At 44.1% G+C, this 26,720-nt stretch overlaps 1 protein-coding gene across 1 annotated transcript in view; it reads left to right on the forward strand.

Moving 5' to 3' along the window:
- LOC121697867 (von Willebrand factor-like) overlaps positions 1–26,720 on the forward strand; it is a 169,119-nt gene that overhangs the window by 81,478 nt on the left and 60,921 nt on the right. The window contains exons 29-35 of the mRNA XM_042079654.1: positions 1,953–2,200; positions 2,792–2,975; positions 3,327–3,537; positions 20,354–20,520; positions 20,731–20,800; positions 24,775–24,884; positions 25,946–26,329. Of these exons, the coding sequence (XP_041935588.1) occupies positions 1,953–2,200; positions 2,792–2,975; positions 3,327–3,537; positions 20,354–20,520; positions 20,731–20,800; positions 24,775–24,884; positions 25,946–26,329 (1,374 nt within the window). The remainder of the gene's footprint in view (positions 1–1,952; positions 2,201–2,791; positions 2,976–3,326; positions 3,538–20,353; positions 20,521–20,730; positions 20,801–24,774; positions 24,885–25,945; positions 26,330–26,720) is intronic.

The raw sequence follows: 26,720 nt of genomic DNA on the forward strand, positions 1-26,720 counted from the left end.
CCGACAGGGCGAACCGGACCCCGACGCGCAGCGGAGGGGTCTTGTTCCGCCCTGAAGGGACCTATCTTCCGAGTCCGACAATGACCGGCGTTCTATACATTATCCCGCTTATTACACGGCTACTTACCAAAATGACACAATAAACTCCCCACGATATGACTCTTTAGCCTACATAGCCTAGCCTATTTGTTACCGTTTCATCATGGCTTTTGCTGAGAAACAAATAGTTCGCAACAACACACGCTGAACTTGAATCAAACATTCTTTAGAACACAGCTGATCAACCGTCTGCTTTCACTTTTGAATTAAGTTCCAATCCTTGCGCACTTAATTAGACCTACACACATGTGTGTACTAGTAATTATGCAGATTATAAAATGCTATTATTAACTAAATACACTTTATATGAATTTCTAAATATATGAAATATGACATAAGCCATCATTTTCCGTGTTTGTTTGTGTATGTGTGTGGAGAGAGTCAAGCAGAATCTAGGATGGCCACTGGTGTGAATGATCACACTACAGTATATTCAATATTACTGATGACGTCAAGGTGGTGGAGGCCCCCAAATCAAATAATTTTTAAAAAAAGTATCGAAGAAGTATTGAAATTCTTGACTTGGTATCGATATCGAAACATTAATTTTGGTATCGTGACAACACTACGCAGTGTAGATTACGCTATCGCTCATAAATGCGGAAGTAATTGTTTTTTAATATAGGCGGTCTTGTGCGTCTCCACTTTTCACAATTGGCCAACTTCATCCCAACACCTAGAACGCGCACAGGTGTGAGCTGAAAGCTTAGTTTGACAAATATATCACATAACTGCTATCGTAGAATCACTTAACTTATACCCCTGAGTCAAGGCTTTGTGTAGCCTCGATATGGCTATGTCTAACGTGCTTCGTAGTATACCCCACAGGTTTAGTTGGCTGCATAAGACACCATGGTGATACAGCGACGTTAAAACAGAGCCACTTTCGTGTCACAGCATACCCTGGCTTTGAACGCAACATACCTCGCTAACCCCACTAATCGAGCTTTGTATTATACCCCACTGCAGATGTCTTTTGACTGCAAGGCCATTGAGTCAAGTTGTTGTGGTGGTCTTGCTTCTGTCGTTTCTCACAGTACTCATGGAAATGGGCAAGAGAAGGTTAGCCAGAAGTGATGTCAATTTAGCTCTACTAAATTGTGATCTACCGCATCAGTTGTTAAGGGTCATTCACACCAAGAACAATAACGATAACTATAACCATAACGATAAAAACGTCCATACTGAACAACGATAAACAAAGTCTCTCCTTGTGTTAATGAATGTGACGGCTAAAATGTGACGGGTTCTGATTGGCTGTTAGCTTTTTATCGTTCTCAAAATCGCTCTGAAAGTGATCCACAACGATATCGTTCTTCATGTCATTATCGTTATAGTTTTATGTGTGAACGTCATCATTCATATATCGAGAACGATATTTGTTTATAGTTATCGTTATCTTGGTGTGAATGGGCCTTTAGTTCTTCGGCTTAACTTTCACCTTCTGTTTTCATCTTCCGTTAGACTGCTGCTCTTTCTGTTTACTATCTTTTCATCCCAATGGAGCAATGAATAGGTTTATTACCTGTAATTTTAGCGATCATATGAAATGCGTAAATTGTGTAAAATCTACGGCTTTTTTGTTCTTTGGCTGAACTGAGCACCATCTTCAGCGTGAGAGACCTGTAGCTAAGTAACTGCTGTGTTGCTGTGCAACATCTTCAGCGTGAGAGACCTGTATCTAAGTAACTGCTGTGTTGCTGATCTTCAGTGTGAGAGACCTGTAGCTAAGTAACTGCTGTGTTGCTGATCTTTAGCGTGAGAGACCTGTAGCTAAGTAACTGCTGTGTTGCTGTGCGCCATCTTCAGCATGAAAGACGTGTAGCTAAGTAACTGCTGTGTTGCTGCCGCAGGTGTGTGTTTTGTTTCGGGCGACCCCCATTACAGAACCTTCCAGGATCACAAATATGACTTCCAGGGGAGGTGCAACTACATCCTGGTCCAGGAACGGTTCCCACAGTATGACTTCAGCATCGTGGTGGACAATGACGCCTGCAGCTCTGGGGCTTCTGGGGTCTCCTGCGCCAGGGGGATCATCATGAAGTTCCAAAACCACACTGTGGCCCTCAGCATCCAGAACAATGAGTACAGATCGGTAGCAGTACGTACTCAACACAACATAAAGCATCCTGCACTGAAGGCACATACAGTACACATACACGCTGTATATTACCATCAGCACTGAAAACACATACATATACATGATATTGCCATCAGCACTAAACAGACATACATGTTAAATTACCATCAACACTGAAAACACATACAGTACACATACATGTTATATTACCATCAACACTGAAAACACATACAGTACACATACATGTTACAGTATATCACCATCAACACTGAAAACACATACAGTACACATACATGTTATTTCCATCAGCACTGAAAACACATACAGTACACATACTCACTGTATATTACCATCAGCACTGAATTTTTTTTTTACCCCAAGTGTACAATACCAGATTCGCAAGCAGTTTCAGTTGACAAATACTGTACTTTTCAAATGCCAATGTTGGTTGTCAAATGTGGATTTTGATTAGGTCAATTTGTTTGGCCATAGTTAATCATGTAGTGAAGATCTGGTCATGTAGTGAAGATCTGGTATTGTGACAGTCCTTTGTCATGCAATGGGAAACGTGCCCAAAATAAAGTCCCCATGTCTGTGTCCTGCAACCCTCAGACCACGCTGGACCAGCGGCCTGTGTTTCCCCCCTACGAGCAGCACGGAATCCGCTTTGAGACCACCACACACATGGTGACTGTCTACATTGACGAAGTCGACACCAAAGTCTCATTGGATATCTACAACAACATCATCATCACCCTGGGGAAGGACTTCCTGAAACACTCAATTGGACAGTGCGGTGGGTATCAAAGGAAGACGTCACTGTCACCATGGAAACGTGTTATAGACTAGATCAGGCCATGTCTGATGTTTAGAGAGCATTTATAACAGCATCAAATTTACTTTATTTATTTAATCTGTGTGCACCTGCAGAACAGGCAATCATTTTCTGTTGATATGGTCCACACAAGTTTTTGAAAGTGGAGGCATGACATTTAAAATGATGGTGTAATAATGATGGTGTAACAGAGGCACTTTAATCTATATCACTCACTGGGTTCCACGTGGAGGGTTCTTGTGTGTGTGTGTGTGTGTGTGTGTGTGTGTGTGTGTTTGTGTGTTTCTTCACACTATTTATCTTTGTATTCAGGTGAGTGTGGAGGCAGCCCTTGTGTGCGCCCTGGTGGTCAGATAGAGGATGACACGTGCTGTCCACAGACCGCCTATGACTGGATCTCCCCCGACCCCAGCAAGCCCCAGTGTGCTTCTGCACCACGAAACCAGTCCTGTTCTCCACCAACACCATCTATACCACCACCCACACCGTGCCCCACTCCTGTCTGTGACCTCCTCACACAGCCGTAAGATCCAGGGACCAGACCATATATACATCATGGGTCATACTCACACAGCCGTGAGATCCAGGGGCCAGACCATACATCATGGGTCATACTCACACAGCCGTGAGATCCAGGGGCCAGACCATATATACATCATGGGTCATACTCACACAGCCGTGAGATCCAGGGGCCAGACCATACATCATGGGTCATACTCACACAGCCGTGAGATCCAGGGGCCAGACCATATATACATCATGGGTCATACTCACACAGCCGTAAGATCCAGGGTCCAGACCATACATCATCATACTCACAGCCGTAAGATCCAGGGGCCGGACCATATATACTAGGGCTGTCACTTTTGTGAAAAAATCCTGTTCGATTCGATTTTTGAGACATAAGTGTTCATTGAATCGATTGTAAAATCGATTTTTCATGTCTAAAGACGTTTCCATTTTCAACGCCAAATATAGGCCAATCCACAAACAACTAACAGGCATTAGGACGAACGTAAAGAGGGTGCTTGTAGACGCAAGCCAGCAATATTTCTGATGATTTATAGTCCAGTCATTTTAAGCCAAAATAGGGGTCAAGGTTGAACAAATTGCAACACAAGCAAACTTAACTGATTTTGAATCCTCAATATGTCCTAAGTAAGGGAAAAAAAGGCCCCAAAGAATCCCGATAGAGGAAAGTTTCGAAAAAGACCCAAATATACCCTATTCATGCGCCTATACAGTATTTTTCTCACGCAAATAGGGGAAAAAAATTAACCTTCACATATCACCATGAAAATTACTGAGTTGATTACTTACATCAAGACAAACAAAAAATGTATTATACGTTTTTTGAAATTGTTTGTTAACATGGGCAAACAGGGCATAATGTAATTACGTATAGTTAATTTGTATACATACCACAACAGAGCTAATAGTCCAGGCAAAGGTCTGACCCAAAACTAATTGCAACAGAATTTATTTTCACATTTTAATATTTCAATTGGTGATCTTTACACCATAGTAAAAGACCATGAAAATCCAGCTGGTGGAAATGTTAAAATGAGGGTTGTTTTATGCATTATTCTTCAGCAAATACTGACAAAACTGTAATTAGAATGTTGTAGAATACACATTCTAAAGAATATCTGACCCCATCCAACTTAACATGGAATTTTAGAATCTTGCATTGTTGAGGAACATTCTTTTATTTTCAAAGAGTGAATTCCTTTGGCTTATTTCATACTGGTTTGTTGCAAAATTGGTGTCTATTTTTACATTGTGGCCCTTTGAATCAATGGAAATAGTTGTTGAATCTTTAAATAGAGCCAAGTGGGTTTTTGCATGCAAGTGTTCCACAATGTGTAATCTGTACAAACACATAGTTAGGCATTATTCAGCCTAGGAAAGTGGTTTTGGTGTTTACGTAATCTGATTTAGAGGTCACTGAAACATACAGTCAAAGATCCGCTTTAACCCTCTCTGATACAGTATAGGGAGGGAAAATGAAAACCAGCGCCCAAGTGGTTGCGTTCCTATCGAAGAGCTGCTCCAATGTTAAGTCCCATAGACCTATTTAAAAAAAAATATTGTGAAGCCAAATCAGCGATGTTATCCACCAAAAATATTTTTCAGTGTTTATACAGTAATAATATTCTAACTGTGAAAATGTCAGACCCTATTTTGCCTTATTTAAGAAAATCGAAATTGCTCCTATTTGTTTCATAAACGAACTACAAAAGAAGTCACGTGACTTTACCCTTCAACGTTACTCACGGTAGCATGGTTTGTTTATTAGCCTGGTTAGCATTGACACTTAACACTTACAGCTAGCTCTTCATGTGAGTAGAAGCACAACACCAGTTATCCTGACATAAAGGTTATCACCACGCGGTTTACATCACGTTCCGTTATTACAAAAATATGTTAAGCCAGTTAAGCAAATTGCATATTGATCAGTTAGAGATTAAGCGCCCAAACATGTGACATCACATGCAGCTGTAGTTCCTTATCACCGTGTTACGACAAAAACTCAAAACAATTCAACTGATCCTAAAAATAAGGTATGACCACTTGAAGAAATAGAGGTGACCCCAGTGCCTAACATATGGAAGGCATTAAATTAAGATCCCAATGTGCACCGAGATATATTTTTTCTAAAAAAAATCCCATCCATTCCGCTAAACTCTAGGAGCGCAACCACTAGATGGCGATGAAATTACTTTCCCTCCCTATAGAGCTGGTAAGTCCCGCCCTTTCCGCTGGACCTCTAGATTGAAAAATCGTCAATGCAAGTGAATGTGAGAAAATAATTATTTTCTGGTCCCGTTTGATTTGTGCCATGAATGTGAACATATGTTGTCTGTGAATTTTTAATATAAATTTTCGTGTAAAGAATGCTACAATTGAGCGGGTAGAAGTTTGATGCGGTTAAACTTTGTGTGAGAGCACTTTGTGGACTACAACTTTCCGCTAGACGACAGATCACTAGTTTCCCATAACAACCATCAGTTGGTCGAGATGTAGAGGGTTATTAAGATCGACTTTGAACACAGTGAACCATACAACTTTACAATCACACTGTATCGTAGTGTTAATGTGTTGAGTGAAGCTAGACATGTTTCAAATATTTTTGTTACCATGTGTGTTTATTCCTGCCGTTACAAAAACTAGCATCTCAGTTAATGTTAGCGATTAGAGCTAGCTCACGTCACAGGCGACATGTAGTCTTTCTCGTTATGTCTTTTCCACAACTGATAGCCGAAGAATCATATAATATAGTCAAACTCGTAACATGAAAAATTATTCACAGACGACATATGTTCACATTCATGGCACAAATCAAACGGGACCAGAAAATAATTATTTTCTCACATTCACTTGCATTGACGATTTTTCAATCAAGAGGTCCATCGGAAAGGGCGGGACTTACCAGCTCTATAGACCCTTTCAACAAGGTAAACAAAAACAATGCTTGAACATTCTATTTGGGCCCCAATCGACTTCCTCTGCATTAAGATAACATATGGAATGTTAAAAAGGAAGTCTTGTGGGGCCAACTATGATGCTGATAATGGAACTCTCTTGAAAGGGTCTATAGAGTGTCCCAGTGACGCCACTTCCATTTGCCTCCATGGGACCTATCTTTCAAAAAATGTTGAACGCCAGTCTATGGCGAAAAATTAATTTTTTTCTGGTCCCGGTTGACTTGTGCCTTGAATTACCCATATGATGTTTGTCAATTTTAAAGACAATTTTTCATGTAAAGACATTTGCAGTTTGTTTCGTAACTATTGAATTACAACATTGTGAAAGATCGTAATTCCAACGACTACAAACCCATCAGTCGCGCTAGTGACGTTAGCTCATTCACAGCCACACTAGATTGTAAGCAGAGAGGGTTAAATCAAGGATCTTTGTTGTAAGCATACCAGCAACAGGTCTTAATTGGGCTTTCCTTGCCGATGAAAATACCATGAGTCAGAGGATTAAACACATCAGGTAAGTTGTATTCATCCATAGACTGTACATTAGATACTGTTAAGTGACACTGCAGGCAGCAAGATGCAACCGTTTAACTAGCATAATAGCTAATCTTATCGTTAATTACGTTGGTGACGTACATCGTTCGAGACGAGAGATGTAGTCCACTGAGCGGATTCGCACAAAACCAACATAACTTTTGAAGTCTATCGAACAACAGTACTTTCTTGACGTGAAAAATGATATTTTAAATTCACACACATCATATGTGAAATTCGTGGCACAATTCAAACTGGACCAAAAAATAAATGTTATCTCTCCATTAACTCCCGTTCATATTTTTTTAAAAGATAGGTCCCTTGTAGCGGAAGTAAAACGGAAGTCACTGGGACACTCTATATCACACTAAAGCAAAGATTGTTAAGGCGGAGCAAGATGTTTCATCAGGAGCCACTTCCGGGAACCCGGATCGCACGGGGGGGGTCAAAATCCCCCTTTATGCAGAGCAGAGGCAGCGACTGCTCTGCATAAAGGCATCTGCTCCATTGAAGTCTATGGGCATAGCTCAGAATTTCACCACATATGCTAAGGTCTTGGTTCTATAGAGTTAGGAATGTGAATTTCGGGCACGTTTTCATGATCCTCAAACCCTTCTGAACATTTCAGGTACATTTTTAGCATTTTTGAGCATTCCAGTCTGGAGAAAATCAACCTTATATCAGGTGTGCGCCGGTTATTTATGCAGCTGCTGTTGGCCGGTTGCAACGTACGCTCGTCAATACGTCATCGACACGCCTCTTTAAGCAGACAGGATTCGATCCCCATTTCGCGCCCATAGACATGAACTACGACGAAGTATCTTGCTCCGCCTTAACAATCTTTGACTAAAGTATCAGTCCATCATTTTGCAAGTCTTATAGTAATTGACCTCTTGCCCAGGGGTTGACTGATATACTGTCTGTCCAATCAGAGGGGCCTGTATGATGTCCCTTTACTTTGCACATTTTTTGTCTAAAACAATAATCGGACAGCACAGTATGTTTATATTAGTGAATGCAGGAAAATTGTGAAGGCAAAGTTGAAGATGGACATGATAATGTCCTAATTCAACAGAAGGGTGCAGATGGGATAACTGCAGTTAACCTCCAAGTGACTCTATTGTTGTGACATCTGGCAAAAATGCTATACTAATAAATATAGTTTAAGATTAATAATTAACAATGCATGCCTATGCATGGATCATGGTTTTACTAAAGTCATAGAACAGTCTAAACTATACATATTCTAAAAGTATAAGCACTGTACATGAAATATAGCATCAATCAACTTATGTCCCATCTTCCTCCATACCATGCATAACACATACTCCTCTATTCTGTATAGGCGAATCAAGTGAACAGCTGATACATTTTGGCCTGCACTATTAAGGGAAACAAATTAAACACCCTAAACTATATATTTTCTGAAAGCATATACCCTCCGGAGGAGATATAACACCATTTAAGACATTTCCCATCTTCCTCTATGCCATGCACAATACATTGCCCTCTATTCTGTAAAGGCGAATCTAGTGTAAAGTGGATACATTTTGGCCTATACTGTCCAGGGAAAACAAATTAAACACCATAAACTACATATTTTCTATAAGCATATACCTTCTAGATGAGATATAATACCAGTTCACTAGTTCGCCCTTCTATATGATTGCTTCAGCTAGACTAGAATGTATGGGAGAAGTGCGTGTTTGGCAAGGTAGCTGTCCGTGGTCCTGGAGTGCCTGGAGCGGATATCGCGATAGAGCGATGACCGCTTGCACCCCCCTGTGTAAGGAGGATGAGTAACAGGGCAATTGGTGAAATGGAGGAGTAGGGGGAGGAGGGGGGATGATTTCGCGAACGTCGGAGCGTGTGACGTATGGAAAAGGAGGTCGGCTTAAATAGGCCTACCCTGCGGCGACAGTGGGTGAGTTAATTGCTGTCAATCATCCCGAAGGCTCCACCCGAACTTTGTTTATAAAACATCATTTCACTAGTTCGCCCTTCTATATGATTGCTTCAGCTAGACTAGAATGTATGGGAGAAGTGCGTGTTTGGCAAGGTAGCTGTCCGTGGTCCTGGAGTGCCTGGAGCGGATATCGCGATAGAGCGATGACCGCTTGCACCCCAAAAGATCACAGAGAAAGGCCGCTACCAACTACATAAGTGCTTGCTGAGCGAGTCGTAAATCCGCTAGATTGGAGCGGATGTAAGACTGGTAGGCATCCGAGGACCAACGGCCCAGTATTTTAATTTGTTGCTCCGATAAGCCGTTGAGCGCAGCTGTTGTGGCAGCTCCTATCCTGAAGGAGTGTGCGGAGTAGCGATCCGCGGGAAAACCAGATTTGACTAGAATGGTTTTTAAGAGTGTCTGGAATCTGTGGCGAGTGATGGGTAGCCCTTCGTCTGACACGAAGGGCGGGCTAGTAGACGAAGCTTGAGCTGACCGATATGAGATGTAGTGAGATAGGTATTGGAAAGCTGAAGATCTGAGGCGGAGTTAAATGGATATGGAGTGTCCTTTTCGGGACTGATCGGTTTTACTCTGTTTGATGGTAAATCGAATGGTGTCTTGGTCTAGCTGCTCTAGATCTGCGATGCACGGGTGGACATCGGGAATGAAGAGAGACGAAGGGCATGTAAACTCGCTACATCTCAGCAGCCCAAAAAGGCCAGTAGAAACATAACGGAGATGGTGGAATCGGAATGCGGTGACATGAACCCTTTGCGAAGGGTAGCGAGGCAGGTGGCGAGAATGCTTGAGGTAATGGGAAGGCGGGAGTCTTGGGGGACTGGATGTTGCCTACGGATACCTTTAATTAACAAGCCTATCCTGGTGTCGGAGAAGGGGCATTCGGAGCCGTGGGGGCGTTTGTAGAAGAAATGAATGCCAGCTAGGTAGACTCTAATGGAAGAAACTTTGATCCCGAGTGAAGTGTGGGCGTAGGTGATAAATGATGATATGGTGACTGCATCGAACTGGGAAATGGTAGTGAGTGCTTTGCGTGGAACTGTTTGAAGCACGACCAAGCAGTCCAGTAGGACTGCATGGTCCTGGGTGCGAGGGCTTGAGGGGCTAGGTCGGCCGTGATGGGCTGAAGATAGCGGAGGGGGTGGTTTATGGGAAGATGGTCTCCGAAAAGCTGGGGAGTGGAGTATAGGGTACGCCTCTGGAGCCGAGCTTCTGAATCTCTGGAATTTAAGACGAGAGAGAGAGTCAGCAATTCCATTGTGGCAACCGGGGACGTGCGCGGCTCTTATAATAAGCTGGTAGCTGGCTGCTATCCAGATTAGACGCCTAATAAGAGGGGAAAGCGCAGGCGATTTTGAGCTCGAGTTATTAATGACGTGCACTACGGCTTCGTTGTCGCTGTGGATTATCACACTCTTGGAGGTCCACTCATTCCCCCAGGTAGGGCCGTGATGGCTACGGGGTAGAGTTCGAACACGGCTGACGATTCGTTTCCAGTTGTTAGCTCTCTGAACTCTAGTGGCCACGGGGATGCAAACCAGCGCCCTTTGAAAAGCCTCCGAAGCCTGTTGAGGGGGCTGCGTCGGTGTACAACTGGAGCTCTTCTGGAGATGATTGGCAGTCGTCGTAGAACATGCACAGACCATTCCATTCGTCTAAAACATCCTCCAGAGTTTGATATCGGCCAGACACTGGGCATCTAGAGATACGACGTCTTCGAGAGATGGGGTTGCTGAGCGCAGTTTAGGAGATGCGAGATGAAAGGGCGGCCCTGGGGAATGAGTTGACTAGTGGACACTCGACCGCGCCGTGACTGGGGCTATTGCAGAGGGGACAAGATGGCTTAAGTCCTAGGAAAACGCGGTTATGGAGCTCCATATCGAGCGCGCCCCAGTAGGGGTTTTAGTTCCAGAGGCCGACTCTGGCAGCGCATTTTGCTGAAAACAGCCAGTGGTAGCCTACGTATGAAAATGAGCTCCACCGTAGGATACGGCTAGGCCGGCGATGATGGCCAGGTAGTCATTTAGCTTAGTCATTTGCGTCGACTGGAGAACACGAAACAGACGACTTCTGTGTAGTTGGTAAAAGCTACGGTGAACTCGGGAAATGACAGGGTTTTTGATGCTGGGCCAGATTTTTTTTTTGAGAAAAACCAGTTCGCCGCAAACTAGATCCCGGTTATGAGAGGGAATAGGACGGGAGGGAAGAATGGTAGAAAGGTCTACGTCTGCACCTGACAAGATGAGGTTCCTGGTGGACGCTGTGACGGGTGGTGGTTCGAATGCTGCAGCGTGAGGAGGCGGTGGCAGGGCTTGTGCTGTGGCTAAAGAATAGTTTTGCTGCCGGAACGGGACGTCGTGGTCCGAAGCACTCGCTGAGTGCTGATGACCCGCTGCTGCGGGCTGGTCTAGCGCGGAGCCGGGGAAGAGATGGGAAGGGAGAAAAGGGGGGAGGGAGGGAGCGGTCGCTGACGCGACCGGAAGGGGAGCAACCTGGGACAGGGTCGCGGGAAGTGGGACGGGGAAGGAAAGAGGGTTAGGGGGGAGTAGCGACGCTGTCGCTATCGGCGCCGACTGAGACCAGGTGCTCGCTAACTCATAAGAGAGATGGGGAGCTAGTGAGGTGACTCTTCAGAGCTGACGCTTCGTGAGTTGAGGCGTGCTGTACAGACGTGGCTCCCGGAATGGAAAGGGGAGGGGGGAGAGGGGGGAGGGAGGGAGCAGTCGTCGGAACGACTGGAGGTGGGGCAGGCCTGGACCGAGTCCTGGCTAGGGGAGGTGGATGGGGGAGGGAAAGAAGGAGTGGGGGGGGGGGAGTAGCGACGCTGTCGCTACCGGGGCCGTCTGGAGAAGTGGGGTTGGACCCCGAAATACGGCGGAGATGCGGCGGGAATGGGCCTGAGCCGCTGACGTGGCAGTGGCTGTGGCTGAAGCAGCGGAAGATACGCTCTGAAGCGTGTGGTGCCGGAAAGTGCTGTCGGCGTGCCCGGTTCGCGAGGTGGCTGGTGGTGTGTGCTTCGTCCGGCTGAATGGCCGGCGGAAGGAACCGCGTCGGGATGCCAGAAGGAGCAGCTTGCTTCCTGGTCTGGGGAGGAAAACAAAGTGAGGGAGCGGGAGGGCGAAAAGACCGGGTTATCCGACTGCGTTAGAAGGCGGAGGAGATGGAACTTCCTATCCGACATACGGAACGCGATGCCGCGGGAATGGAGAGTGCTGCGGATGCGAGCCACTGTACAGTGGGTAGGGTCAACGCCTTGCTGGCGCTGGGTGGATTTCCAGTTCCATGAGAGCTGTCTTGTCAATGCGAACAATACGCAGACTGAATGATTTCGCGAACGTCGGAGCGTGTGACGTATGGAAAAGGAGGTCGGCTTAAATAGGCCTACCCTGCGGCGACAGTGGGTGAGTTAATTGCTGTCAATCATCCCGAAGGCTCCACCCGAACTTTGTTTATAAAACATCATTTAAGACATGTATTATCTTCCTCCATGCCTTGGACAATTTGTTTGTCAAATGTTGCAATTAGTTTTGGGTCACTATACATTAGCTATACATAATTACATTATGCCCTGTTTGCCCATGTTAACAAACAATTTCAAAAAACTTATAATACATTTTTTGTTTGTCTTGATGTAAGTAATCGACTCAGTAAATTTCATTCCTACTTGCGTGAGAAAAATACTGTATAGGCGCATGAATAGGGTATAGGTATTTTTCTAAACTTTCCCCTATTGGGATTCTTCGGGGCTTTTTTTCCCTTACTCAGGACATATTGAGGATACAAAATCAGTTAAGTTTGCTTGTGTTGCAATTTGTTCAACTCTTTCTCCTAAAATGACTGGACTATTATTGGCGTGAAGTTTCGCGCACAATGACAAACAGGAGTGCAACATTCTCGAAAAACAATAAGCTGAGTGGACTGCCATTACATCAGTGACAAACATTACTGCAGTCTTCAACGTATCTGTGTCTGTGTTTACGATTAGAAATTTCGCCTACATAGAACTCGATTGCACAGTTTGCATAGCCTACCGCTTTGTTCTTCTCCATAGTTTGATATACCAAAAATCCGAATACTTCCACATCGAACTCCTCAAGTTATTAGGTCCTATCACTCGTCTCTCTCATGTCGCACAGGTTGATCGCGTTGTCCTCCATTTTTTGGCAAAACACGAGCAGCACAGCAGCTGATTGAAACAGCTGTTTCCGGTGCTTAAAATTGGTAGGAATTTTCTTTTTAGCTTTCGCAATGCTTAGGGACCGTTCGTTATTTATAAACGGGGCCCCCGGAGGAAAATAGGGGAGGGTCATGTCTTTTTATTCTAGGGGAGGGTCACCTAACTTTTTTTTGTCTAGGAGGGAGGGTCACCCATCTTTTGTATTAATGAAAACAGCAAAAAATCAAAGTGGCTTTTTTGATTGTTGATTTCTGTCGCCATATAACGTTCTCTTTCGTTCTATAGCTCTGTCAACATTGAACAATGAAAATAAGGGAGATTTCCCAGGTTTCTCACGCAAAACAGCGAAAATGTCAACATTCGTCCCCATTAAGCCTTCTACATACCTGACGCACCCGACCGGTAGCGCGACAATGTGACGTCAAAATGACGTAGATCTCTCTGGCGCGCCAGGGTTTTGGCCGTGTAGCGCGAGGTAGCGCACCACTCATTTTTTTTCAGACGAGCGCGACAAGGCGGAAACAGGAAGATGGACTAGTTCGAGGGCAAGCGAGTTGCAGTGTTTTGTTACAGTCGTGAATTTTTAATAGTTTGCTGGATAAGTTAACAAAGTTACCAGTGAGAGTTGCAACACATGGAATTAAGAGGAAAGAATAGAAACGATTTATTTTCAAACAAAGGATATCTATTAAGGCCTGAACAAAATCTCTTTCCACTTCAGGAAATTACACAAACTCAGCCAGCTGCTAGCTAGCTAGCTAGCTAACTAAACTGTTTAAATTATTAAAATTTCCCTCGGGATGACTAAAGTACCTATCTATATATCCATCTATCTATCTATCTATCTATCTATCTACCTGTGCACACACCTTGGAAACTACATGATAATGATGATGGTAGTTGTGAATAGTAGCAACCAAAGTCTGAAGTACCATCACAGAGGCTAGCTACTGGTGTTTCTTACTGCAGCTTCTTCTGCTGTGTAAGTAGTTAATGTTAGTCTTTTCACAACAGCGACACCTCTGTTCAGGAGAATATTGCAACTAGTGTTGCGACCACCATGCGCGAGTATAAATGGTTACGGCGCTTCTGTGACTTCACATTGTTGCGAAAATAAATTAACGCAATGCAACACAACACAACACAGACCCCGCTTCTCTCGCGTCAGTCACTGACATGAACGAAACACAGAACCCGCTTCTCTCACGGCAGTCACTGACAGTAACCTAGAATAAATGCATGGGGAAAAACACTTCCCCATGACAAAGACATCGTAAAACACTGAAAGTTAATATTTTGTCACTAGCAACATTCATCTGTCCTTTGTCAAATGTATTATGTTCCAAGTACCCTATGCGTAATTCTGCTTCATAAAGTTGAACAAATACATTTGCTTATTTCACAGAAAAATATAAATAGCCAGTCTACAGTGCAGAGTTGGTAAGTTATGGTAGGCCAACTTGCAGTGAACATACAAAGAGGGGAAATTATTTCTCTTGCAGCTGAGTAGCCTCAGGTGCGCACGTAGACATAAGGCCGAACATGCAAGCGCCAATGAATCGTGCTCTCACGGCAATCGCGCCGTTAAACTTAAATAGGTTAACATCACTCTAAGTTCGCCTTCAAGCAAGGAAAACGATGATTTGAAGACATCTGTTTCGTTGGAAGGGCAATGGGTAGCAACAGGGCAACACAGAGACAGGCCCGATGGCAGGGCTGTTATGAGAGTATTAAAATATAGGATATTCTACGGGAAAACATTAAAACGGCAAGACAGCGGGGAAAGTTAAAATACGTGATAAACACGGAAAAAGTTGGCATGCATTGTTTCGGTCCCCGTGCACAGGGATTATTTGTCATACTATTAATCACATATGATTATTTGTGAAATTGTGCAAACAGGCGCAACACATTTGAAAAGGAAGGACTGGTAGCATGCAAGCTCACGGGAAAGATTGATTTAAGAATGTTATCACAAAGTGTGTGGTTGTGGCGCGGGCGGAAGACAATTGGCAGGGGAGGGTCATGTATTTTTTTAACAATTCTGTCGGAGGGTCATTGAACAATTTCTAGCAGGCAAGAGAGGGTCATGCAACTTCCAACTGAAGCACTCAAAATTCCTCCGGTGGCCCCTTCAATAAATAACGATCAGTCCCTAGATTGCTGCTGGGCTATATGTCTTGGTTCTGTTAACAACTTATTGTCAAACGCATAGCCTATCTCGCGGTTGCATCCATTACAAACAAACATGCAATGTGAACGTCTGGGATTGGGGAGAGCACTAAATGCTCTTCTGAATAAGCACGAAGTCAAACCTTTAAATGAAAAACACTCTTTAATAATCCAAAAAAATAAACCGCTAATGAAGTAAACTTGTGACCATCAAAAATCGTTTATCGCTCGTAACTCCGTGATACCAGGACGTAACAGGAAGGCATTTGGCTGAGCAACGGAGGTTAATATGCTCCATGTTTTGTCCAAATGATGACTGTCTATCATCGTTGCACTCGGAGAAAACGAATGTTGCACTCGGAGAAAACGAATGTTTCATGTTTCATTCGTCCCCGTTTCAATCGTCCCGGTTGTACCTACTCAAAACGCAGATAGAACCTTATTATTCTAAGGTAGCGAAATAGCGTTCAGCATGATTCATGCCCAATTAATTCCCCCTGTTAAAGTGTTCGCCTTTGTAGTTTGGTTTCGTGATAGCCTATGATAAACGGCTTATGGCCAAATATGTGAAAACTTTAAAATACAGTAGGCGATAAACCCGGAAAAAGTTGACAGTGATTTTTTCATAATCACTTTGGAGGGTCATAGAAAAATGTATTGCTGTCGAGGGAGGGTCACGTCTTTTTGGACTAATGCTCCCCAAACTCCTCCGGTAGCCCCTTAAATAAATAACGAACAGTCCCTAATGAAGTAAACTTGTGACCATCAAAAATCGTTTATCGCCTGTAGGCCTAACTCCGTGATAACAGGACGTAAAAGGAAGGCATTTGGCTGAGCAACGGAGGTTAATACTCTATATTTTGTCCAAATGATGTCTGTCTATCATCGTTCCACTCGGAGAAAACCAGAATGTTTCATTTGTCCTGCGTCTCTACGGCTGCAAACGGGATTCACTCGCAGTTAACCAAATATTTCTTTATTAGGGCAGGCATATTTCTGGCTATTACATTATTTCTAAACCAGTCTGCTAAAGTCTGTAGTGAAGTCTGTGTAGGGTTTTCCAGGCTCCATTTCTTTTTACGAGACACCCTGCTCACTTGAGCCATCTACTGGTTGTTTGGGTTGTTGCAGCGTCTCACTGGAAAAATACAAATTAAAGTCGTGTGATACCGCGTGATCCCACGCGCGGACCGCGAGTGAAGCTGGCCAATTCGAAGCACTGCCCACTGTATGTGTAGGTGTGGCAATCTAATAAAGTAAGTAAGTAAAATGTATTTATGAAGCACATTTAAATACAGTTTACACTGACCAAAGTGACACATAGCAATTAGAGGACAATACATGAATACAGATGTAACAATCATGAAAGGGCAGGAAAAGCCAAGGAGAAGAGCAGTGTTTTGAGCCCATTAAAACTAGAGATGGAGGGAGCATCTCTAATGGAAGATGGCAGCTGAACTAGTGATGGAGGGAGCATCTCTAATGGAAGATGGCAGCTGATTCCACAGGTGTGGCGCAGCCACCACAAAAGCCCTATCGCCTCTTTGCCTGAGTCTGGTGCGTGGGACATGCAGGAGAGCCATGCTACTAAGGGACCTGGGGGCTGAGTGGTGGTGAATGAGATCTGCAATGTAGGATGGGGCCAGGCCATTTAGGGCTTTAAAAACCATCATTAAAATTGTGAAATGAATTCTGTGCTGGATGGGTAACCAGTGGAGAGAGGCTAGGATGGGGGTGATATGCTCCCGCTTTTTGGATCCAGTCAGCAGTCTTGCTGCTGCATTCTGGACCACCAAAGAAAAAGCTGTTGGTAGCATCGGCTAACTAGCGCCAGATTTTGGAGTGCAGGGGACAAGCCAAGATGGGCTATGAGACATACGTTCACACTCGGTATCATGTTTCAACACACTTTAGGTCAATATCACACTGGAATTCTCCTTTAAGGGAAGAGGAGAGATAGACTTCTCTGCATAGTCTGTCTGCCTCTTCACCTCCTCCATGTTTGGATACTGTCTGTCCACTAGCCACTTTTACCACTGTCTTTATGCCTCGCTGTTTGCGTGCTACACATTAGCACATATGCATAACCCCCCCCCCCCCCCCCACGCCACACTTATAAATTTTCTTTAAATAGTTAAATATATAGATATATAGACTTTACTTTACTTTATTTCTGCAAAGTTGCACTGTTGGACTTACTCATTTGCACTATCACCATGACCACTATCACTATGCACTACCACCATGACACTCATTCACACAGAGCACCTTAGAGCAGCTTACCATACCTTACTATGCACAGAGAATCACAGGCTCAGTCCCTGCCTCAGTCATTGCAAGCGCCTCTGATTGATTAATCACTACTGATTGATTAATCATAACTATGTGGATACTGATACTGATTGATACTGTTTTTAGAATTGATTGGTTACGGCGCTTCTGTGACGTCACATTGTCGCGCTACTGGTCGGGTGCGTCGAGTATGTGGGACGTTTTAACGTTGGAAGGGTTGGAGCAACAAAGTAGCCTACTTTATTCAAGCCTAACAGCCTATATCCATTTGGTCAACTTTATCCAGCCCTAAAAAAGTTAAATTTAACTTTGGTTTACTTTGGTTTAGTATTTATTGGTAACCAGCAACAAGTGCAATTTGTTAATCGCTGTCATTCTCTCTCCTGCCAACAAAAATGTGTTACGTTCCAAGTAGCAGTGCGTTATTCTGCTTCATAAAGTTGAACAAATACATTTGGTCATATAAATAGCCAGTTTATGGTCTACAGAGTTGGTAAGTTATGGTAGGCCAACTTGGAGAGAATATACAGGGGGAATTCTTTGTCTAGCTGAGTAGCATGGCAGGTGCGCACGTAGGCATAGCCTACGGCCGAACACTGCAAGCGCTAATGAATCGTGCTCTCACGACAACCACGTCGTTAACTTAAATAGGCCTAGGTTAACATCACTCTGAGTTCGCATTCAAGCAAGCAAAACGATGATTTGAATACATCTGTTTCACTGGAATGGCAAGGGGTAACAACAGGACAACACAGAGACAGGCCAGAATGCAGGACTAATGTTATGAGAGTATTACAGTAATATGGGATATTCTACGGGAAAATATTAAAACGGCAAGACAGCGGGGAAACGTTAAAATGATAAACCCGGAAAAAGTTGGCATGTTAGGTTTTTTTCGGTCCCTGTGATTATTTGTGAAATTGTGCAAACGGCCTTTTCAAGTCATTTGAGAAGGAAGGAGTGTAGCAAGCTCCCAAATTGACGCTCGTCTGAAAAATTGAGTTTTGGATAATGTTCAGCTTCGGCAGCTTTACAATGACTGAGGAAGCCTAGAGACGAGTCCATAGCAACAAGTTCATGTGTTGAATTTGTTATTACCCAGTGTGCTTTGTTGAATGGTCTCAATGCTTTATTGTTTTATTTCATGTGAATACTTACTAGAGGAGTAACTTTTCAAGTAGGCTAATGCAGTTGCAGGAAGTGTGCATTTAGTTTCCATGCTTATTGTGTTTCCACAACAATGTTAGTGAGTAAATCTACTGAAATGGCCACCATCTTGGTGAAGTGTGATGTGTAAGATCAGAAAGCAGAGGTTGGTTATAGGACAGTAGCATATATATGTTGATGTGTTTTCATAGCGTGTAAGAGCGTTGGCGGAAGACATCGACAATTGACCGGGGAGGGTCATGTCATTTTTGGAAATGCTGCTGGAGGGTCGTTGAAAATTATATAGCAGGCAGGGGAGGGTCATGCAACTTTTAATCGAAGCACTCAAAATCCCTCCGGTGATCCCGTTTATAAATAACGAACGGTCCTTTACTGCACTTCGGAATTCTTTTATATTCTTATATTCTTGTTTGTGAATTTTGTTACATTGTTATCTATCCTTTTTATTTGTTTAATTCGTTTAAAATTAATAGTGTACATATTTGGTTAAAATCGATTCCCTATTTTAGCTATTGGTCCAATCGATTGTGCAATTGATTTTCGAACGTAAAGTGACAGCCCTAATATACATCATGGGTCATACTGGGCTGCTCTGTCTGCATTACACTATACAAATGCAACATTTACATTCATTAATTTACATTTTATTATTTTATTCATATTACAGGGGCCATTGTCCTCAGACCAACTTGGGGTTGCTCAAGGGCACAACGGTGAAAGCCGTGAATTGAACCCACAATTGTTCAGGCTACTGCATGCTAGCCCAGCTCCTAACCACTATGCTACTGCATGCTAGCCCATCTCCTTATCCACTATGCTACTGCATGCTAGCCCATCTCCTTATCCACTATGCTACTGCATGCTAGCCCAGCTCCTCATCCACTATGCTATTCATTCAAACCTTTATTTTCCTTCTCGGGTGTACAATTGAGGGCAGCCCTCATTTTCAATGTAGCCGAGATACAACATAAAACAATAATATAATAACAGCAACCACTGAGATCACAACCATAAAAATAGATAAAATGAATAAGAATAGATAAAAATACAATACAGACAATCAGACAATAAGCATACACCTTGACCGCATTTCATTCTGTATTGCTGTGCTACCATAACTTGATACAAAAGTTAAAGTAGCTGCGTCTCGACGTTGCTTGGCAACCATTCAGATAGAGGAAATATATTTCTTGGCGAAAGAATAATTATGTATAAATAAATCGTTATATTTCTCGTTACTGTGTCTTTACTTTATGAAACTTTGCCAGGTATTTATAGTAACAGTTTTAGAAAAGCAATAAGCCACTCGAGTTCGTAGGTTACACTGATTTTTCGTGCCTAACGACGTTGTGCCTAACAACGCCTCTTAGCTGTTGTAAAATTAAACTACGGCCTCTCGGGGCTTATTGCTTAATTATGTACCATGTACCATTTTTGTTATAATTGGTGCAGTGTGTGTATTGCATTTGTGTGTTTGCATGCGTGCGTACGTGTGTGTGTGACTCCATCATCATGCCTCTCTCTCTCTCTCTCTCTCCAGTGTGTTCCAGGAGTGCAAGTGGAAGGTGGACCTGAGCTGGGTGGAGCAGAGCTGCAGGTTTGACGGGTGCCACGGCATGCCCTGCCCATCACTGGCACTGGCTGCATATATGTGCAAGCAAGAGGGCGTCTGTGTCGAGTGGCGCCACCTCACCAACGGCACCTGCAGTGAGTGTGACAAAAACACACACACTCACACACACACACTCACACTCTACTGTGAGTGACTCTACACAGTGAGTGTGACAAACAAACAAACACACACACACACACACACACACTCACTCTACTCTATTGTCAATGTAGTACGTTGTGTATGTTTACGTAGTAAAGTAGTAAACACACAATGTGGGTGTGCTGCTTCTGCTCCTGTTTCAGACGTGCCCTGTCCAGATGGGATGGAGTACAAGGAGTGTCGTTACAAACTGGATGACCACTGCAGTGGAAGGTACAGGGTAGTGTGTGTGTGTGTGTGTGTGTGTGTGTGTGTGTGCGTGTGTGTGCAGACATGTGGACTTAAGTCACATGACTTGGACTCGAGTCAGACTCGAGTCATGATTTTAATGACTTCAGACTTGACTTGATAAAATTCGGCATGACTTACGACTCGACTTGGACTATTTACTCGAGACTTGACTCGGACTTTGCCTCTTTGACTTGTGATGACTTGACATGTTTTGAGTCAAAAACTAAATCTCCTGATCAAGGATCAGTCACCCCAGAGACGCTTTCACTTCCGCAACTAAAAAATAAATAAATAGCAGAGACAAGCGGGCAGAGCACAGTATTCAGTGCTGCCGCTACCCTCACACAAGGATACAAGGAAGTTTATTGTCACATGCATATAGTTACTGGAACTAAGAAATGCAGTGAAATTATGTCTGGTGTCAGCCTATTTGTGCATTTATGGGGAGGGGGGGCATGATTTGCATTGTGCTCAATGAGCATCAAACCAGCTAATAGGCTAACTGAAATAACACCCATGCCAATCTCTAGGTATGGTGAAGGGTATGTGATGATGTGGGGCTATTTTAAAAAAGGCTAGGCAATCAAGGACATGGTAGGTAGATGGAGGAAAAATCAAAAATATGTCAAAAAATAATAAATAAAAAGTTCTATGGAGATGTGCAAAAGTTGGAGAAAGTCAGATATGTGTGTGTGTGTATGTGTGTGTGTGTGTGTGTTTTGACGTGTGATGAAATAAGAAAATAAATAAAAGGTCTGTAGCATAGGGAGAGGGATGTAAAAGTGCTAAAAGTCATGTAGGTGTGTGTGTGTGTGTGTGTGTGTGTGGGGGGGGGGGGGGGGGGGCTGAGAAGTGAGTGCTGAGAAGTGAATGAGTGCAAAGTCAGTATAGTGTGAGTTCAGAGTTCGGATGGCCTGGGGAAAAAAACTTCTCCTGAGTCTCTCAGTTCTGGCTTTGTGACTACATAGGCGTCTTCTTGATTTCAGCGGTAGGAATAATCCATTGTTAGGATGAGAAGAGTCCTTCTATAGATAGTCATCTATCTATCTATCTATCTATCTATATATATATATATATAAAGAAAAGGTATAAGTGTGGCCACAATCCGGCTGTGGGATGGAGGGAGGGGTTATGCATATGTGCTAATATAGCACGCAAACAGTGAGGCAGTAAGACAGTGGTAAAAAGTGGCTAGTGGACAGACAGTACCCAAACATGGAGAGGGTGGAGAGGCAGACAGACTATGCGGAGAAGTCTATCTCCTCTTCCCTTAAGTGAAGCATTGAACATGAATGGCCCTGGGGACAAATTACTTCCTCATTCTGTCTGTTGTGCAAGGCAGTGAGCGAAGTCTCCAGCTGATCTTCTGTTTTACAATAGTGCTGTGGAGTGGATGACACTCATTGTCCAAAATGTTGATCAGTTTGTTCAGGGTTCTTTTGTCAGATATTGAAGTGATGCACTCCAGATCAGCTCCCACTACAGAGCCAGCTTTCCTTACCAGCCTGTCAAGTCGCCCAGCATCCTTCTTCTTTGTGCTTCCTCCCCAGCATACCACTGCATAGAAGAGGACGCTGGCAACAACAGACTGGTAGAACATCCTGAGGAGCTTGCTGCACACATTGAAGGACCGCAGCCTCCTCAGGAAGTACAGCCTGCTCTGCCCTTTCTTGTAGAGTGCGTCAGTGTTGGCTGACCAGTCCAGTTTATTGTCCAGGTGGAGACCCAGATACTTGTAGGTGCTTACCACCTCCACATTGACCCCATCAATGGAGACTGGTAGCAGAGCGGGCTTAGACCTGCGGAAATCCACCACCATCTCCTTGGTCTTTGAAGTGTTGAGTTGAAGGTGATTGATTTTGCACCATTGCACAAAGTCCTCCACCAGGCTCCTGTACTCCTCCTCTTGCTCGTCCCTGATACACCCCACAATTGCAATATCGTCAGAAAACTTCTACATGTGGCATGACTCGGTGTTGTAGCAGAAGTCAGATGTGTACAGGGTGAACAGGACTGAGGAGAGCACAGTTCCCTGTGGCGCTCCGGTGCTGCTGATCACAGTGTCAGAGAGACAGTTCTTCAGTCTGACGAACTGTGGTCGCTCGGTCAGGTAATCTGTAATCCAGGTTACCAGGTGAGCGTCCACACCCATCTGCAAGAGCTTGTCTCCCAGTCTGAGGGGTTGGATGGTGTTAAAAGCACTTGAGAAATCAAAGAACATGATTCTCACAGCACTTTTCCCCTTGTCTAGGTGAGAATGTGTCCTGTGTAGAAGATAAGTGATGGCATCGTCCACGCCCACTTTCTCCTGGTATGCAAACTGTAATGGGTCTAGTGCATGGCGTACCTGGGGTCTGAGCATACCTAAGACCAGTCACTCCATTGTCTTCATCACATTTGATGTAAGAGCGACAGGTCTGTAGTCATTAAGCTCACTAGGGTGTGGCTTCTTAGGGACGGGGGTGAGACATGATGTCTTCCACAGTGTTGGAACTTGTCCGAGACGTAGACTCAAGTTGAAGATTTGCTTCAGTGGCTCCCCCAGTTCAGCAGCACAGGCCTTGAGTAGCCTTGGACAGTCTGTCAGGCCCGGCTGCCTTCTTGGGGCGAAGTTTCTTTAGTTGATCTCTTACTTGATCTGCTGTGATGGTGGGGAGGGGGGGGGGGGGGTGCATCTGGGATCTGTCTGTCTGATGGCTGTTGACTGAAGTCGTTGTCACCTCATTGTTCGTGATCGCCATGTGGGGGGGGGGGGTGCAATATCCAGTGATGGTGGGGGTACGATAGCCTGTGATGGTGGAGGTGAGTGTTGCACTGGTAGTGAGGGGAGTGGGGGCTGGGGGCTGGGGGATGACCACCTCCTTGATGTCCCTGTCAAGGCTGCCATGGTCGTGGACACCTCAACAGGCACAGACAAGGAGGCGTCAGGCGGGGGCAGGGCGTGAGGTGATGGTGGCTTAGGTCGTTGGTTGTCACCGGGATGCAGGGCTGGGGAGACTGGGAGGTGGGGGTAGGGCAGGCACGCAAACAAGAGTCTGAGTCAGCAGGGGGTGGTGGACAGACCACTGCCATTGGAGCCGGAGCAGGGCAGTCAAACCTGTTGTAGAAGTGGTTCAGCTGATTCGCCCTGTCCAGGTCCCCCTTCACAGAGCTGCTGTTCTTCTTCAGGCCAGTGATAGTCTTCATGCCGTCCCACACCTCCTTCATGTTGTTTTCCTGCAACTTCTGTTCCACCTTCCTTCTGTAGTCCTCCTTAGCCTCTTTCAGCTTGACTTTGAGTTCCCCCTGTACTCGCCTCAGCTCTGCCATGTCCCCCTGTCTGAACGCCATCTTTTTCCTATTGAGAAGGGTCTTGACATTGCTGGTTATCCAAGGCTTGTTGTTAGGAAAGCAGCGTACAGCGTACTTGTGACTTGCCAAACAGTGACTTGGTCCCACCTCCGAGAGCTGCACTAGTATTTATTCATTCATGTTTTTTAACCCCTTATGTAACTACAATTTAACTTATATTGTCTGTTTGCTATGTTTTTATGTCGCCAGAGTGCCCAAGATAAATTTCCAGTGTATGTTCATTCAGTGGACAATAAAGTTTTTATCTATCTATCTATCTATCTATCTATCTATCTATCTATCTGTGTGTGTGTGTGTGTGTGGATGACCTGAGGTGAGTGAGAGTGTGAATGAGAGCTTTGCAAAATAGAAAGAGAGGGAGAATGAATGAGGGAATAACAGAGCGAAACCGCATTAGAGAATCGCAAACACACACACACACACACACACACACACACATTAGAATGAGAGAGGGGGACATATCAGGAGGAACTGAGTGAGAAAATGCAAAAGATGATATGAGCGTGTTCATAATGATGCATTCTGATGGTGTTGCTCTTTAGGAGTGTGTGCCGCTTCTGCATACAATGAGTATGATCAACTATGTGTGTGTGTGTGTGTGTCAGTATGCCTGTGTCTGGTCATGTCCTGGAAGAGATGAGGTCCGGCTGCTTCTGCCCAGAGTCCCAGTTACGATCCGGGGAGCACAATGATGTGTGTGTGGACACCTGCACTGGTGAGTACATGCACGCACACACACACCCACACCCACACAATGCGTGTGTGAATATATAGACCATTGAGTAGACACACACATATACACATGCATACATACATCCATATGTGTATCTACACAGACACACCAAAACAAAATAATTGAAAATTTAAAAATAATTACCTGGGAGCAACTCTGATGCAGTTAGTGCTAATTAAATATTATTATCACCCGGAGAGAAGAAATACTCTTTTCTGATTGGCTGGCGGGGTGGCTTTTAATTCTGAATAACGGGACACCTAGGAAGTGGATCTGGTAAAAAAAAGTTTTCCATATCAATGCTTATGAATGGTAACTATAACAACCATAGTAGGATGATGGTTGAGCCTGGAGGCAGTCTTTGTAACAATGGACCATGCTATCGCTGTTATACTAGGTCCAACGAAAGTTGTACAACAAGCTGAACTATCGAGCTTCTTTTTAAACGGAACCGCGTGTTTCCTTTGCTTCCTCCGCTGCGCGTCGGGGAGTTCTTTACCCCTCGCTCTCGTCCATTAATTCCGTATAACAGGACACCTCGGTGGCCGTTATCCCTTACATATACTGCTACTGCTAATACAAATCAGCTCAATAACTTGATTAAAAAAAAAATTAGGGCTCCGTCCCAACTTTTTTTAAAAACATGTTGCAGGCATGACATTTATTTTCCATATTATTTTCCAACATATATTTTTCACGAAATAGTAAAAATGTTCATTTTTTAAATTTGATATATGTTGTCTATGTACTATTTGCAGCTAAATATGTGTTTATGATATTTGTATATTATCACAATCTGTTTTTATTTGCATTTTACATAATGTCCCAACTTTTTCTGATTTGGGGTAGTATAATACTAAATCTAAAGTAGAGCTGGTATCCTTTTGTATTCAAGCTCCACGTAGATGGAACATCCAACCTGTGTTTTGTATTAACTGCTGTTACACTTGATGATTCTCTTGCCACATACAGAACACTGTCGAGTAATGGGACAGAGGGGATCTTGATTCAGTACATCACTGACAATGTCCATTTCATTTCAGGTCCAACAACCCCCACTATAACCACCTACCCCACAACACCATCAACCACCTACACCACTACACCTAAAACCACCACTGCACCTACAACCACCTACACCACAACACCATCAACCACCTACACCACTACACCTCCAACCACCACTGCACCTCCAACCACCTACACCACAACAACTCCAACCACCACGTGTAAGTGCAGGGACCCGCAGAGAGGACTGATCTTGCCATGTGGGACGACCTGGACGGAGGACTGTTTTGATAAAACGTGTGATAACGGGAGAATCATCTCGACACCGGTTACATGTCCATACAGTCCAGTTCTAAACTGCCCTCGTGGTCGGATGTCCAGGGTTCGGGAGGGATGCTGCGACACTTACAAGTGTGACTGTGAGTGTCAACCAGCTTCATTTGACTGCATGTATGTGTCCCTGTCCACATAGTACTGTACAGTAAGTTTGATCTGTACAAATGGACCGAATGTTATTGATTTCTGCTGCTTGCGTTCGTTACCCGTTGCCTGTTACCCTGTCTTGCTCTGTTTACACTCTTATTGTGCCAATGGAGCAATGGAAAGGTTTACTAACAGTGATGTCATTACAGCATTTTCGTTGTAAATTGTGATCTCAAGTCCCTTTGACCTAAATCTCAATGTGCACTGGACTGTGCACATTCAGTCTAACATCAGTAGCCTTTAACTGCTGAATGTACAGGATCTTTCCATAACTGCTGAATGTACAGGATCTTTCCATAACTGCTGAATGTGCTGGATCTTTACATA

The sequence above is a fragment of the Alosa sapidissima genome, chromosome 22, assembly GCF_018492685.1.
Source record: "Alosa sapidissima isolate fAloSap1 chromosome 22, fAloSap1.pri, whole genome shotgun sequence".
Classification (NCBI taxonomy): domain Eukaryota; kingdom Metazoa; phylum Chordata; class Actinopteri; order Clupeiformes; family Clupeidae; genus Alosa; species Alosa sapidissima.